Consider the following 16,626-nt stretch of genomic DNA (forward strand, 5'->3'; position numbering starts at 1 on the left):
TAAAAGTTCTATGATTCTGACATAACATTTGTTTACTAGATGAAAAGTCATTTTAAATACAAATGAGGAATAAATCTTCAAATTCTGTTCAAGCATCATTAACTTCCTGTGGTAGCAAATGAAGAATGTATCTTCTTAGCAATTATTCCTTATGTTGTTCCCCAAATATCTGCTTTTAAATTTCTTATTGTCATGTAAAATATTAAGACTTTCTCTCATCTACTTGTTTGAATTATATTACATTTTCACTAAAGGAAATACAAAAGGAGTAAAAAAATACTTAATGTTCTAAACTATATTAATTTATATAGGCATCATCATTATAATTTGAGAGCATTTAAAACATTTCTAAGTATACAATATATACGATTCAGCTTTCTACATTTTGTTTAAACAGAGTTTGCTTTAAGACCAACTGTACCACTTACTACCTTTCCTTTCTTCAGTTATCTGCATATCCTGAATCTAAAAATTGTTAGTTCATGATCCATTGTCTCACTCTTTCTCCATCCCTACCTACCTCACCATGCAGGTAATATTCAAATATTTCTAAATATCTTGATTTTTTCTCCTTCAATTATTTTATTCTGAAATCTACCTTGTACTCTGTTATTCCCATGCTTATATTCTAGACTTTGCTATTATCAAAATTGCAATTCTTTCATATTTCAACTTTAAGATTTTACTATCCAACTGTGTCTTTCTGCATTTCTCTTTCTAACAATTCATGCCTAATGGCTAAAAATCACTATAACATATTCATTTATTCATGTAACATCTATTCACCTTTATACTGTGTGTCATGCTGGGACTTGGTGCTGAGGATACAGCATTAAGCAAATAGACCTAAGTACTTGCCTTTATGAAGTCAATACACTGTTGAGTGAAAAACACTGAACAAAGTAAAAACTTCAAAACCAAATGTATGTTTGGTTTTGCAGTGGGGAGTGAGAGTAGAATTCAAGATGAATACTAGAAAGCTAGATTGGTTGTGCAGGTGAGGCATAATCTTGAAATAAGGTGGTATTAATATTAAATGGGAGAGAATTTGTTGGCTGTACAATATATTGGAAGTTTAGTAGATGGTATGCACAATGATAGATTTTAAGAAAAATGAGGAAAGGAAAGAGGTGGACTGTTGTATCATACTTAATGGGGAGGACTTCAGGGCACATGGATGTGGAGAAGACGGGAAGTGTGGTCTTGAACCTGGGGCCATATTTCTCTCAGAAATGTAGAGGCACAAAACAGGCATATGGATACAGAAGAATCTTAATTTGGAGATAAACATTTTTAACAAGTAGATTTTTAAAGACATAAAAGTGAATAAAATTCTCTATAGTGGAGTTATAGCCTAAAAAGAAAAATATAAGGCCAAGTCCTGGCTCCTTTTGAGTTTTAAAGTCAGGGAAAAAACAAAGTAGCAGGCAAAGGAGATTGAGGAGAATACAGCAGCATGCATAAACATACACAGGAAAATGTGGCACATATATACCATGGAACACTATGCAGCCATAAAAAACGATGAGCTCATATCTTTTGTAGGGACATGGATGAACCTGGAAACCATCATTCTCAGCAAACTGACCTAAGAACAGAAAATAAAACATTGCATGTTCTCACTCATAGACGAGTGTTGAACAATGAGAACACATGGACACTGGGAGGGGAGTATCACATACTGGGGTCTGTTGCGGGGGAACTAGGGGACGGACAGTGGGGGGATGGGGGAGTTGGGGAGGGATATCATGGGGAGAAATGCCAGATATAGGTGATGGGGAGGAAGGCAGCAAACAACATTGTCATGTGTGTACCTGTGCAACAATCTTACATGTTCTTCACATGTACCCCAAAACCTAAAATGCAATTTTAAAAAACATGCACACACCCGTACAAAATTGTGATTTTAAAAATGTTGAGACAAAGTAAGATTTCAAGAGTGAAATGGGAGGTGGTGGTGGTATTGGTTGAATGTTTCCAAGAGGTCAGTCATTTTGTAGTTTGAAAAGTGCTGACAGATTATGGCAAAAGAGAGATCATTGCCCATCTCAACCAGAGTGATTTTATAAATTTGGTTTTGAAGAACCTATACTCAAATGTAAATGGAACATAAGAGAGTGGAGAAAACCTGAGTAGAAAGAAATGTATTTTGTGTCCTTTACTTATAGTTGCAATTTATGTGAGTAAATTTCACATGTAAATCATGTAAATTTACAGGATGGACAAGTAAATTATTTTTTATGTTTAGTTTCCTTTTGCCACTTTTTCCTGATTATTTCCTTAAGATACATTTTTAAAAGTCATCATCATTATTATATCATTATTATTGGCCAAAGAGAATGAATGTAGTGACGTTCAAAGCATCTTTTGATTTAGTCGATTCTATTAAGTTTTGGTTTGTATTTGGGGTTACATTTTGTTTTTCATGTTCTACCACTCCCAGGTGAATTAAGAAGCACTCTATATAAGAGCATAAAATAAATAATAAATAGTTCCTTAACTTGCAAAGAAATTTACTTAAATGAGCGTAAGTTTCTGTAGCAAGTCTATAATTGATTGGCTTTGCACAAATTATCTCAATCTATAGAGGGTAACATTTTCTTTATCTTCATAAACAAAAGAGTAGTATATCTAAATCATTACATGACGATTTTTGGTAGACTGATTTTTAGAGAAATACTATGTTTATAGCAAAATTGAGTGTAAAATTTGAAAGTACAGAGATCTGCTACATACCCTTTACCCTCCACATACGTAGCCTTCCCCCACCCCATTATCAGCATCAACCACTAGAATCACACATTTATTACCATTGATGAACTGGTATTAACACATAATTATCAGCCAAGGCTCATAATTTACATTAGTGTTCACTATTGGTGTTGTACATTTTACAGATTTAGACAAATGTTTCCACCATTATAGCATCATACAGAGTAATTTTCTTGTCCTAAAAATTCTCTGTGTTCATCTATTAGTACTACATGAAATTTTTAGCTATTGCTTTGTTTTACATAAAATTTACTTACCAAAACATTAATAAGTCCTCATATTAAGTCCTCTTTACTTACAGATAAAGTAATCTCAGTAGACTGATTTTGTATTCTCCTGGATTTTAAATTATTTTCTTCCATATTAACATTTGCATACTTTCCCCTTATAAATATACTTAGAGACTCAAAGATCCATTGAATATGAATTAACATTATAGTAAACATTGTTATGAAAGAATTAAATTGTTACTTATAATATTTATGTTTTATGTGTTTTAGAGTATCTAATTTATTGGCAGAACATAGCCCGCTAGGATCTGGGGCCTACAGATCAGTAGGTGAATGGCTAGAGGCAATCAAGATGGGCCGGTATACAGAAATTTTCATGGAAAATGGATACAGTTCAATGGACGCTGTGGCTCAGGTGACCTTGGAGTGAGTAATTTTTCTGATAATTTTTACATAATTGCTGGGGCAAGAAACGTTGTTCAGAATCCAATCTGGATGAGGTCAAGGGAAATCAGTTAACCTTTGTGGATGTGTGGCAGCTCTCAAAGAAGCCTCATCATCTTTAGCCTGTATTGTTAACAACTGCATGGTTAATGCTACATGTGGCCAGTATCTTTGCTTCTTTGCTTCAAACAAATAACATTTGAGTATTTGAGTAATTGGAATAACAGCTCCTTGGCAAAATACTGGTATTTTGTGTTGTGGAAAAAATGTTTTCTTGACAAGTTTTTTTTTTATACTGATATCTATGTTATATGAATGTAAATACAAAACAAAATAAACTGTAAGCACAATTGGTGTGGCTAGTCCTACATAAGGACCAAACATATTTTACATTTCGGCTCTCTACGGTGAAAACCAAGGTAACAACAGCTTGAACAAAGCTTCCCTAGCAGGATCTCATTTAATTTATAAGTGTGCACCTTAAATTCTTGCAATCTAAGGATGTAACAAATCCTGCTTCTGATTTGTCATTTGGTACAATCTCAGTGGAACCAATTGTGCCCTTTTCTGTTTGCACGTTTAAGATAAAATTTATCAAATCTTATTAAATAAAAATCACTAGAGTTAAATATTAAATTCTTTAAGGTTGTAAATTCTTTGTACTTTATTATATACTCTGTACTTGTAGTTGTTTTAGCCTAATTGTTATTTGTGAAAATTAACTGTCCTTATGGTGGTTCCATATAGATTTATTTAACATTAATGTTTTAACCTGTGAATATAATGATAACTTCTAATTACCTGCCAATTCAAAGGTTAAAATATAGTAAGGTTTAGAAAATGGTAGTATATTCTGAAGCACTAAACCATAGTTGTGATTTCATTATTACACATAATATGAACATTAAGCAGTTCTATCTTACCATCTCTATTCTGGCATTCTTTGATTCATTGAATTCACTGTTCATCTCCCACAAAAGGTAACAGGGTACCACCATTTATCACCAATTAATGTCACATTCTCAGAGTTCTCTTCCTTCATACTGATAACTAAAAGAATCTGAAATCACAACCATTCAGCTTGCTTTCTTAATTTACTGAAACCCATTCTCACAGTCCACCAAATCATATCTACTTGACGAAACATATGCTTTGTCCATTATTTCTTGGAACACTCAAGGAACCCATTTGTGCTATATTAAAAAGTAGTATAGTGAAAAATTTACTGATAATTTAAAACTATTTTTACATGATTGCTATTTAATTTTTCAGTAAAAATGGTCATTTTCATTTATTAAAGTCATTTGTCATTTTATATTAAAATGATATTGTAGGTATTTCTTCTACCCAATGTCAGATTACTTGTAAATATATAATAAAATTATTTGCATTAAACAATGTCTCTTTTTTTATTAAAATAGCACGTTTTATGTATGTAGTTACTTCTACATTTTTTATTCTTCCTTCAAAAAATAGTTATAATCACAAATTATAGCTTTTGCATTAGCTACTTGTGTTTTACTTATATCTTTGGGGTCCCAAAATACTATAATTATGTTGACTATTAGCATTATAGTATCAAATTTTTATTGCTCCTATTTTTTTTTGTTTCTTTCCTATCTGCCTCTCTATTCCCAAATGCACTTTATTTTTTGTTTTCTTTCAAGCCCTAATAACCTCTTCTGTCTTCTTATAATGATCTTCTCCAGCTTACTGCCTCTTGCTGTTTTGCCTTCTTTCAAACATTATGTCTTTTAATTCATTTACTCTGACCAGAAGAGTAAAGTTAAGTTAGGATACCTGCCCATTTTCCCATTCAGAAAGTGTTGTCTCCATATGAGACCAAATCCCTGAGGGTCATAATCATTAATACATATCTTACTAGGAATTGAGCTAGCAGACCCTCACTCCAATAAAGCTGTTTTTTTTTTTTTTTTGTAGAGTCTATACCCTTTAAATTTAACATGCTCCCTTGTTTACTGTGCTTTTCACTATATTTTTCTCAACTGTAAGAACATTTATGAAACATTATGTTAAGTAACTCACAAAATAGGGAGTAATCAGTTACTTGTTTGGCCAAAATTTTTTTTTAAAAAAACAGTTCATCTGTGCAATTTTCCTACTCTTCATCAAAAAAAAAAAAAAAAAAAAAAAAAAAAAAAAAAAGAGTCAGTCATTGCTAAGGACTAATGGCAAAGGAGATGGAATTATCAGCAAAAGTTAAAGACAAGCTCTCAAAACATCTTGATACTGATTTTTCACACATAGTCTTTATCCCATACCTAAGTATTAATTTTATGAAGCCTGTATAATATAAAATATAATTCTTAGAGTTATTGTTAGAAATAACAGCAGCTGAGAATGGAAGAATACATTCGTAACTGTTGTAAATACTTAGGAAAAATGTGAAAATCAACTCATATAAAGCAAATGATCTAACTGCCATATTTAAAAAATACATTGTCATTTGTGACATCAAATTTGTTTGCATAGTTGGTTTAGAAAAAAATATATACAGTTTTTCAGAACCACATACTTTGGTTGAAAATCTCCATCACAAAGGTTTAATTTCATTTATTTATGTATTGTTGTCCGTACATGCATGTATAGCTAAATATTGAAAGGTAACGAAGAACTTGGAGGTCTTACAGTCAAAACATATTCATGAGAGAGGCTTTCAAACTTTAGATGTGTTTTTCTGCTACTCTTTGTGCCTAAAATACGTTGTGTTCAGTATTCATATAAAAACAACTGTGGCAGTAATGGTGCAAACTATCTCATCTTGGTTAAGTGCAGTGAATTATTGTCAATAGGGATAATTGTGAGCTTGAGGTGAGTCAAAAATCAAATCCAAATATTTCAGTTAAGGACAGAATCAGAGTGACTTCTTAAACTTCTTTTCAGACCAGTACTGTCAACTTTTGCTTATTCAGAAAATGAGCAAAATCCAATGAATTTAAATATTATATCAATTGTATATATGCTGAAGAGGTTCCATTAGCATCAGTTACTGGAATAGAGTCTTAAACTAATAAAATGAAAGTTTTCAAAATCAAGAGCCAAAATCTTTACAGATTAATTCAAATAAATTTATTAACTTATCAACAAGTCATTATGCATGATTTATTATATACTTAAGGTACACATAGGTGTACGTACTGTTCTCTGTGTTTTAACCCTCACAATGTCTCATCCATTAAAAACCATTAACAAACTGTGGTTAAATCTTCTCTTGCCAAATGTAATATATTTATGTTATACCATGTCTATATCACTGATTGTTAGGGTTCTGCAAAGTTAACAAAATGTGACATACAACTGCATGATAAAACTCTGAAAAAAGCAATAAACATTGAAGTTTAGGGAATGTTCATTAATCTGTCATCTCCCTTCTCATATCCATCCAATGTTGGTGGGGACTAAGTACCAGTGATATGGATAAAAGATGTGTAAAGTAAAAGGGAGAAGAATGAGCAAGAGAACGAATCATCCGTAGATGGATGAATTTAAGCCTGAATGACTAAGAGTTGGTTGCAACATCAACTACATACTTTTTTGAATTATATTTTATTCTGCCATTTTAGCATTAATATCAGTGTATTTCCATTGTTTAATATTATTGAATAATGTTTGAAGAAAATACTGCAATGTAAATGCAACAATGGCAATTCATAGCATTTGCAGCTTTTCTAAAAGTAATCATTTTTTTGTCAACAAAACCCAAACTATTTTTTATGTTATAATGCTAATCTCATGTTTAGATTAATAAGCCTGTATGGAAATATAATTTGTCATCACTAGAATAGACCTTCAGTATTACTTAAGATTATACATGATCATGATAAAAGTTTTGTAATTTTTATAATGGGAACACACTTAAGACATTGTGTAACTAATGAAGTTTTCTTCTTTGGAAAATGAAATGTAAAAAATGCATATATTTCACCATTTCCAAATTATGTTTCAAAAATTATTGTAAATAGGGCTGCAATATTATTATTTTTTCTTTTCATCAAATTTCTGCAATTACTGCTAAGTCGACTATTTAATATGTGATTTAAGTAGCAAAATGGGAATTACTGAAATTAAGAAATATGAGACTAAACTACATAAAAGAAAATACCATAAAATATTTAGTAACATTATAAGAGTTATTTAACCTTTACCATAAACATTTTCTAATACTGTGTTAATTCTCATCTGTAGTATTATTAAAAAATATTTAAAAGGATTTCAAAAGAAACAACTTAGCTGCTGAGAACAATTTTAACTTACATAAAGAACCCTGTGTCTCCATGCTTTCACTGAAAAATCACATCGTTTGAAGGTACATGTACATTGGATGCATTATTATAATTAAAGTGTCCTCCAAATCTCTGCACCTTAATTTGACAGTTTTGAAATGAAAGGTCAGATTTAAAGAAAAACAACAGAATTTCATTAAAGAAGACAACATTTATGGCAGTATGTAAAATTCAGCGTTTTGTTTCTATAATTCAATTTCTCCTCTGGGGACAGGGGGAATAGGATGAGATGAAAAGGAAAGATAGAGAAGAAAAAAGAAAGGGAGAAAGAGAATTTCTCTGGTGTGACCCTCAACATTCATCTCGGGATAATCAGATAATAAATTATTCTTAAAATAAAATTTTATCCTTAGTTCATGTTAAAATTCAAACAAATGTAACTTAAAATCTGTAAGTATGAAATGTTCTTAGTACAAATTTTATTTTTCTATAAACACAAACTATATCCACATTTATTAATCAAATATAATTTCTCAAAATTCTTTAGTATGATATAGTTATCATGAAAAATTTAAATTACCAAAGCATTGAGTGACTAGAGTCCTTCTTGTGGTCAAGTCATATCTAGATGATTAAATTATATTTATCTCTAATATAAAAAGTTAAGACATTAGTAATGAAAATAAGTCACTAGTGATTTGATAACCTCTAGACAAAACCAAGAGTTGAAGTATGGAACACATACACACTTCAAATTTAAGTTTTGTGATTGTATGTATAAATTCCATGTTGAAGGGGAACTTAGAAATTCTTTCAAGTCATTCAGAATAAATTGTAATGGTTATTTTCAAAGGCTTATTTCTAATAATTAGCATAGGAATCATGAATTATGCAATTTAAGTGTATGTATTATTACATCCGTATTTCCCAATTTAGTTTCATAAATCTGGGTTTATAAAACATATGATAAAACACATGTTTTAAAACTTTGTTTCTAGTCCTAATTAAATTATCCAGCAGAGATTGTTTTCAGGTTAAGTAATTTAAAATTTTCATCCCTTTCTCTTGGTTGTGATCCAGTTTGCTAGGAACACTCATGAATACCCACATCTACATAATTCTTCCTGATTAATAAGTTACATGTGGAAACATGAGAATATTAGCACATAACAGAAACTACCATGAAGTAGAGATTTGGTTACCATAGCCTCAGGCAAAGTATGTGTTTCGTTCCCTTCATTAGACATTTTCTTTCAGAATTTTTGATGTTTTAAATTACATTTACAGAGTTTTCATTTTACAGATGAATAAACTATTTCATATAGTTTGAAGTGATTTACTCAAAATTGTCTCTTAGAATAATTATAAATTAAGAGTACAGACTTTGGTGTCAGGTACCTGATATTAGCTGTAACTTGGTTACCCATTTGGCTGTGTTATATAACTAAGTAATTCAATATTCTAAGCCTTTGTTACTTCATCTATAATAGGGAATTTAAAAATCTGTATAACAGGGTAATTGATATTTCTAGCATACAAGACAATGTCTATTAAGTCTCACTATTATTAGTAATGGTTCTCAACCAGGGGAGATTTTGTCATTTAGGGGAAAATTGGCAATGACAATTTGTCTTGTCAAAATGAAAAGCTCTTCTGGTATATAGTGGGCAGAGGTCAAGGAGGCAGCCAAATATTCTACAATGCATAAGACAGAGCCTCTACAGCAAAGAATTACCCAGTCTATAACGATAACAGGGTCAAGGCTGAGAAACTCTGGTTTAGTTGAAAAGAGACCAGATCAAACTTGTGTCTCTTTTATTCTCTGTTTTGTCTGTAATTAGCTATTTTATAGTGTATTTCATTATTAACAATAATGATTTTGTTTAAAAGCTAATTTTTACTGATGTTTGAGTTTCCTTGAGGATTGTCTTCACACCATTTCTATCAATATTATTATTTTTATATTCCAATCTGGTATCTTTTAGTTGTAATAATTTTTAAGCTTACTGTTTAATATTTACATTCTAAAAAGGAAGTATGTTTCCATAACAAATATCAGTAGCTTTTTTTTATTTTTGGTGGCTACTTGTCATTTTCTAAAACTTTTATAACAAATCAGGAAAAAGCATGTAATCTTCAGCATGCTCTAAAGGCCAGTAGAGTTTAGATGATATTTGGTAAAGAAAAAAAGTCCTGGTACTTTTAGTATAAAGCAAAAAATAACATAAAACATTGTTATAGAGCAATGTAGCGATGATTATCTCCTAAAGATATCTGTTATATAAACTGACTGTATAGAATGAATTATTTTATGACTTTGGTTTTCAACTGCTTAGCTGTAAAATATTAAAAATCTATTTTAAGCTTCTTTTAGAAAAAAAAATGTGCTTTTGCATATTGTAAATCTGCATTTTCAAAACTTTTCAGTAAAATTGTGCCTGTTAACTCTTTATTGGTAAGAATGTGCAAATTTGTTTTATCACCACTCTGAGCCACTAAAATAGTGATGTTACAAATGAGACAAATATGTATTAAATCATTCCTCGTTATAAATATTTTTTGACTACTAACAGATTTTTGAGGTATAATTTTAGAGCCTACCTTTAAACATTAGAGTCTGTGTCTAAATTAGGACTGTAGTCTAACTAGTGTTTGCAGTATGTTTGCCCCTTTGCCAACGTTAAATATTGAGGTGTGCTACAAATTCAATCAATACATCCAATGTGTGCTTTCTTCATGCAGGGATTTGAGACGGCTTGGAGTGACTCTTGTCGGTCACCAGAAGAAGATCATGAACAGCCTTCAAGAAATGAAGGTGCAGCTGGTAAATGGGATGGTGCCGTTATAACTTCATGTAAATGTCACTTCTTCAAGTGAATGATTCTGCACTTTGTAAACAGCCCCGAGATTTATTTTGACAAAAAAAAAAAAAGGTGGGGTGGAGGGAAAACAGTGATTTCTAACCTTAGAAAACATTTGCCTCAGCCACAGAATTTGTAATCATGGTTTTACTAAAATCTCCAGTTCTTAGTCCTTAGTCTTCATTTTTCATGAAGCAAACATATCTTTCATTAAAAGGGACATGAGATTAAACATCCTCTTACGTTACAACTGCAAAATCCTTCCCACTACTTCTACAACATTTTGTACCTGAAATATATAAATATATAGCACCTTTATAGACTGAACTAAGGCAACCCCTTTCAAAACTTCCAGGGATCTACTTGAAATGTTTTATAGCCATTTCTGAGCTAACAAAAGCTACAGTTTACTAAAGTTTACTTCAAGTCTTAATTGTCTACAAAAGTGTATTGAAGAGCAATATGATCAGATTATTTCTTAATAGATAATTTCTTTTGTAATTTTAAAATGCTGTTACGCAGCTATAAGTTATAGAAACTAGTATATAAACATGTTGCTTGATCAAGAAAAAGTACAATGCAGGGTGTATATTTATTTTTTGTGTTATAAAATTTACTCTTAGTTGCTCTTCTAGAGATTATTAGGTAATAAATGTGTATATACTGTATAATTTGCAATATACCCAGGAACTGATTTAAGATGGAGTTCTGTGTGTGTTTGCTTGCACATGTGTGTGTTACCATTCTGCTTGCATTTCTAATAGTGTTTTAATTTTAGCAAAATATAGGAAGAAGTGTTCCAGAGTGTAATATGAATAGGAGAAATAGGGAAGCTGTAAAACAAAATTTAACACAAGCTTGTGTCTCTTTTCCTCTCATGTGTCCAAAAGCTAATCTCTTTATTCACTAAAAGGAAATGCATATAAGACTAATCCCCTTTGGCTTTTTAAAAACACTTTGTGATATCTGTGACAATGCAGTTCTTCTAGCCATTAATCTTGAACCCCTGTAAGAAATTTCACCTTTCTGAGTCCTAAAAAATATCTTGTCAAGCAACGTTGACACCAAAGGGCACATTTTCAGCAGGATATAGAAGGATTTAACTGTGCAGGCTTCTGTTAATGTTGTTAAATCCAGGCACATAGCACGAAGAATTACCCCTAAGTGTTAATCCTTTGTAACCATTCCTATTTGACTCAGTTTGAGAAATTTTTATTCTAAGGCAGCAATGGAATTATGACAAATACAGACATATATATATATATATATACATACACACACATAAACATATTTATATACACTTTTTTCCCTTCAGAATTTTATTTCAAGAATTGACAAGTTTTATTTTTTAATTGATGTTTATTCATTTGTTACTTTCATTTTATATTCAGTTACATGGCATGGAGATTATTTTAATGAACCAATCCAAGGTACTATGTAATTGGACTTATTAAGGAATATAAGATATCTTTTATGTATGCTCTATATACCACAAATAAGGAAGACTTATACTTGTGATACAAATTATACAGTGTATTTGAAATTATACAAAATTCAGTTCCTGAGATAATCAACACTTTGTATTATTATACTTTATAAAAATCATGGAATGCCATGTAATTGTTCAAAAGCAGAGCACTTAAATAAAATACAGCCTACTGATGATTATCAATGTTAATAGTACCATAGAGCAGAGAAGACTGATTTAATGAAATTCATCAGAAAGATAGCCCTGTTGTATTAATGGTACTTTTTTTTCCAAGCACTTGTTTTACTTGAATGTTAATACATGTAAGAACAAACTTTGGGGAAATAACTACTTCCTATTCTGCCCAGCCTTTACTTAAACAGTCAAATACCTCTTTTCTAAAGAACCAGGAAACATCAAAACAACAACAACAACAAAAGCCTAAACAATTTTCAAATGATATATTGAATTTTCATAATAATAAGGGCTATATACCATGGGTCCCTACGAACTGTGCTGCAAACAAATAATTTATTAGTCTTGTGAGTTTTCCAGAGATGTGAACTTAGTATTTTCTTGATAAAATCACAAATAAATGGGCATCACCATTATTAAAGAAACATTTGTTCATTTCAATAAACACAAAATTAATGCAATAAATTACTTTTGTACAAATTAAGTAGAGAGATTGTGTTGCACTTTATTGAATTTTATAGAAACATTAAAATCTAAGTGATAAAGTAACAATTGAGAAACTTCAAAATGAAATATATCTTGAATCAAAAAGAAAATTACCATGTGCTTTAGAGCTGATGAACTTGCCACAATTGCTTAGATATAACAAAGATATTTTCTACATTGCGTTCCAACTTTATATTCTCAAAGATAATTGTGAGGTCAGGGTGGAATGTATCTAAATGACTAGAACTTTAAGTTACCATATAGATTTCTTCTTTTTAACAAAAGACGAATATAAATTAATTTGGATCAAATTTATTTGCCTTCTTTGCAGTCTTGGTGTTCATTTTGGAAAGTAAATTGAAAGGAAAGCTAAATAGCCAAATAGTTTTCTTCTGCATCTCAATTTGGTTGAGAGTTTCTAAAGAAGGTTAAGTTGACTTTAGAAGGAATACAGAGACTGTCAAACAAGAAGTACTTTCCCTATAAAAGAGGAAAGAATGCCTTTCTAAAAATTTGTTTCCTATTGGATATGTCACCAATTAGAAAGTGCCAATCTCATCTGCAAATGTGAGAAATGGAACAAGGAGGAGAGGCAACTCTAGTGAAATGTAGAGAGGCCATAATCAAGAGCAAAGTTTAATAAATCTTGTTTATGCAATTTCATATTCTATTGATTAATTTTGTCACCCACCAGACTACCAAAAATGAAGAATAGACACGACTATTTTAGCACGTACAGTAGATTTGTCAAATAATACATAATGTTCGTGTGACTGTCAGTAGCAGTATCTTAAGGGCCATGACTTTTTCTTAGTATTGGACTTTGAAAAATCAGTACAGGAAGTAATTTTCAACAGACTGATACCTGAAGTCACTCAATTACTATTTTGACCCATTATAATTTGTTTCTAATCTTGTCATTTGCTCATGTGTACTATTAATATAATCAGTTGCTTTTTTTATAATGTAGTATTTCCATGTAAAAATGTAAAGAAATTCATTTTCCCATTTTTAAAAATTGCAATGCGCATGATCCTTTATTTATTGTATTTTAATCACCTAGTCAGTATTCTAAGGTTGCAAGATTACTGTAAAAATTATATTCTAATATTTTATCTAAACTTAAGTATGGCCAGCATTACTGGTTTCAGAGTTGCCTAAACAATACAGAATATCCTTAATTCAGTTTGTAAAAGAGTTTTGACCAGCATGAAAAAGTGAAGACACAGTTTCAAGTTTAAAATAGAAAATTAATGTAATCTGAGCACTTATGTGTTTGCATGTCTTCTACTTAATCTCTACGTGAAAGTAAAATATTTTTAACGCCATTATTTATGCTGTGTAAAGTGGGTTCTCCAAAGCACAAGCACAGTTATTTACCTTTGGAAAACATTTTTGGCTATAACAGTGCATTGGATGACAAACACTATTTGAGTCAGGTGTTAGAAATTTACTAGATGTATTATATTACATAGTAGAGTAAGGTCCTCTTCTCGTTTTGTTCTTCCTAAAAATAAGAAAAAAAGAGAGATAAGTGTGATAGTAAACTGTCTTTGCTTACATCCTGCCACGTGTTTAACTTCAAAGTAAGTTAAAATTAGGTACAATATGATGATCATCCTGATGATGATGATGATGATGATGATGACGATAAATGGAATTGAAATGCTAGTTTTATTTGACATTAGTAAGTAGAATAAGTCATCATTTTTTCAACTCTGTAGCACAGCTGGTTACACTGAATATTTTTCTCTATTATGCTGTTAATTATATAGTAATGTATCAAAAGAGAAATAGATAAGAACTTTCTTTTCATTTCTTATTCATTTATGAGAAAGTCTTTTTACACATAAATGATTGAATGTTCTTGTTTAGAATGACCACGTAATTATCTCTTAGAAGAAGACATCAATCCTTTAAAAAGAAAAAAATATGTTTATAATAATCAGCATCAAATGTTGTTTGTTTCTTCTAAATGTTAACGAGGAAAATTAAAGGTAGCAAAATATCATGTTTATTCAGTCTGGGGGCTGTATTAACAGATGTTTCAGTGGTCACCATATCTGTGATTCTTTAGACTGGTGTAGTTTTATGGTCAATTATTTAAAAGTGTGTAAATTACATTTATAAGAGTCTGAGAATATTTAGACTCAGTCATTGTTAGTATTTTTATCAAAATCTCTTAGTTTCAGTCATGTCAGAAGCAGCTATATAGCATATCTTATTCTATGATATACATCAGGCTATCTCAAATCCCTGCCTCACAGTTAATTCAAAGAAGGATTAGGATTTGTGTATTTTTTCTCATTTGAACTTTTATGTGCATTTGGTTTGTGTACATGTTTTTTGTAGTATAAAATATGGAATTTTATATTTTTTTAGAAAATAAAAAACCCTTTGAATACAGTTAATTCCAATTGTCATGCTTGACCCTCTCCTGAGAGTTTAAACTTATATCCTTTGTGTAATGATTTCAGTTACTTCTAATAAAAATGTTTCAATTTCTTATACTAAATATTTTAAAGGACATCAGCATCCATTTTCTTCAAGAACAGTTTCAGGAGTCTGCAGCCAAATAATTTTTGCATATGGAGATTGATACTGACATTGTAGAATAGGTACACGACTGTGTCAAAAGCTAATTAGAAGTTGATTTGTGACAGTGTAATATATTATCTGGAAAAAAAAACCAGAAAACTATGCCAAACATCTAGGAAAAAAAAGACTTTTACTGACCATCATCAGCTCATCAGCCTAAGACTTTATCATCACCACACATGTGCTTATTGCATAGAGTGGTAAAGTTGCATTATCACAGAGAGAGTTATCATTTAGTACAAACACTTCCCTCTGTTTCAGTAACTATTGTATCATATTGGCCTCTTTTTGTAAAAAACACAGCATACAATGCACTATATTCAAGAAAATTAATTATATTTGTAGTTGTTTGCATTTATATCACAAAATGTGACATCAACATGCCTATGGAAATAATCCACAATTCCTTTGCACATGTATAAAATAACTATTACAAATGATATTATTTAATATTTTAGTATATATTTTATGTAAATAATTCTGAGTTCTTTGTCACTGGGTAGACTATTATTTTTGCCTCCACTTTGCTTCAGAAGTAAAGATTATATGACCAGGTAGAAGGGATGAAGTGGTAGTGAAAACGTTAGCATTTGATGAGAATACACCAATCTGTATTAGAATTTTCCACTTTTATCTTTGAGATATATATTATTGACTCCATTTTAATGATGAAGAAAAAAACAGCTTAAAGCTGTCAAAAATTTGCTCAAGGCCTGACTGCTTATCAAAGGCTAGATGAAATCCACATTTATTTGAGACTAAACCTATGAACTTCCCATCACACAATTCTGATTCCACACTGTCGCCCACGCAATTGAGATAACAGTATCATAACAGAATCATTTATGCCAACATTCTGGTTTAATTGACAGAAGGACTGAGAGTCATTGGGAAAAAATGAATTGCACATTTACAACAAGCAAAGTGTAAATTTTGGATAGAAACCAAGGTCTGACTGATTATACCTCTTATGTGTTCAGCTTTTGGAATGAGCCAAATTTTGATAATCAAAAATAGGTTTCCTCATTTGTTATTCTGGCACTAAGTAGCAACACGATATAATTCAGGATATTTTTCTAATACAGGATATAGTGTCTGAAAATACAAGCTCAGGAAATTGCAAGTAACATTTGTTGGTTATTTCCAGCTATAATATCTGAATTTCACTTACAGAACTTTGACATCTACAAGAGATTCGCTACCAAGTTGTTGCCACATCCAACATAAAATAAATAAGTTTGTATTTATGAAAATCTACAGTTGCTATTTAAATCAGGCAGAGTTGTACATAAAAAACAAAATATAATTTTACTTTAATTTGGCAGGTT

General features: G+C 30.8%; 1 protein-coding gene across 16 annotated transcripts in view; it reads left to right on the top strand.

Moving 5' to 3' along the window:
- The window catches only part of EPHA5 (EPH receptor A5), a 355,442-nt gene extending 340,334 nt beyond the window's left edge, over positions 1-15,108 (top strand). For 15 of the 16 annotated variants that reach the window (XM_002745798.6, XM_002745799.6, XM_008993253.5 and 12 more), the window contains 2 exons: positions 3,273-3,428; positions 10,433-15,108. In XM_002745798.6, coding sequence (XP_002745844.1) covers positions 3,273-3,428; positions 10,433-10,538 — 262 coding nt within the window. In that variant the 3' untranslated portion in view covers positions 10,539-15,108. Of the gene's footprint in view, positions 1-3,272; positions 4,842-10,432 lie in introns of those variants that run through there. The other variant, XM_008993257.5, reaches the window with a different exon arrangement.
- Positions 15,109-16,626: the final 1,518 nt, after the last annotated feature.

Source organism: Callithrix jacchus, chromosome 3, assembly GCF_049354715.1.
Source record: "Callithrix jacchus isolate 240 chromosome 3, calJac240_pri, whole genome shotgun sequence".
In the NCBI taxonomy this organism is placed as follows: Eukaryota; Metazoa; Chordata; class Mammalia; order Primates; family Cebidae; genus Callithrix; species Callithrix jacchus.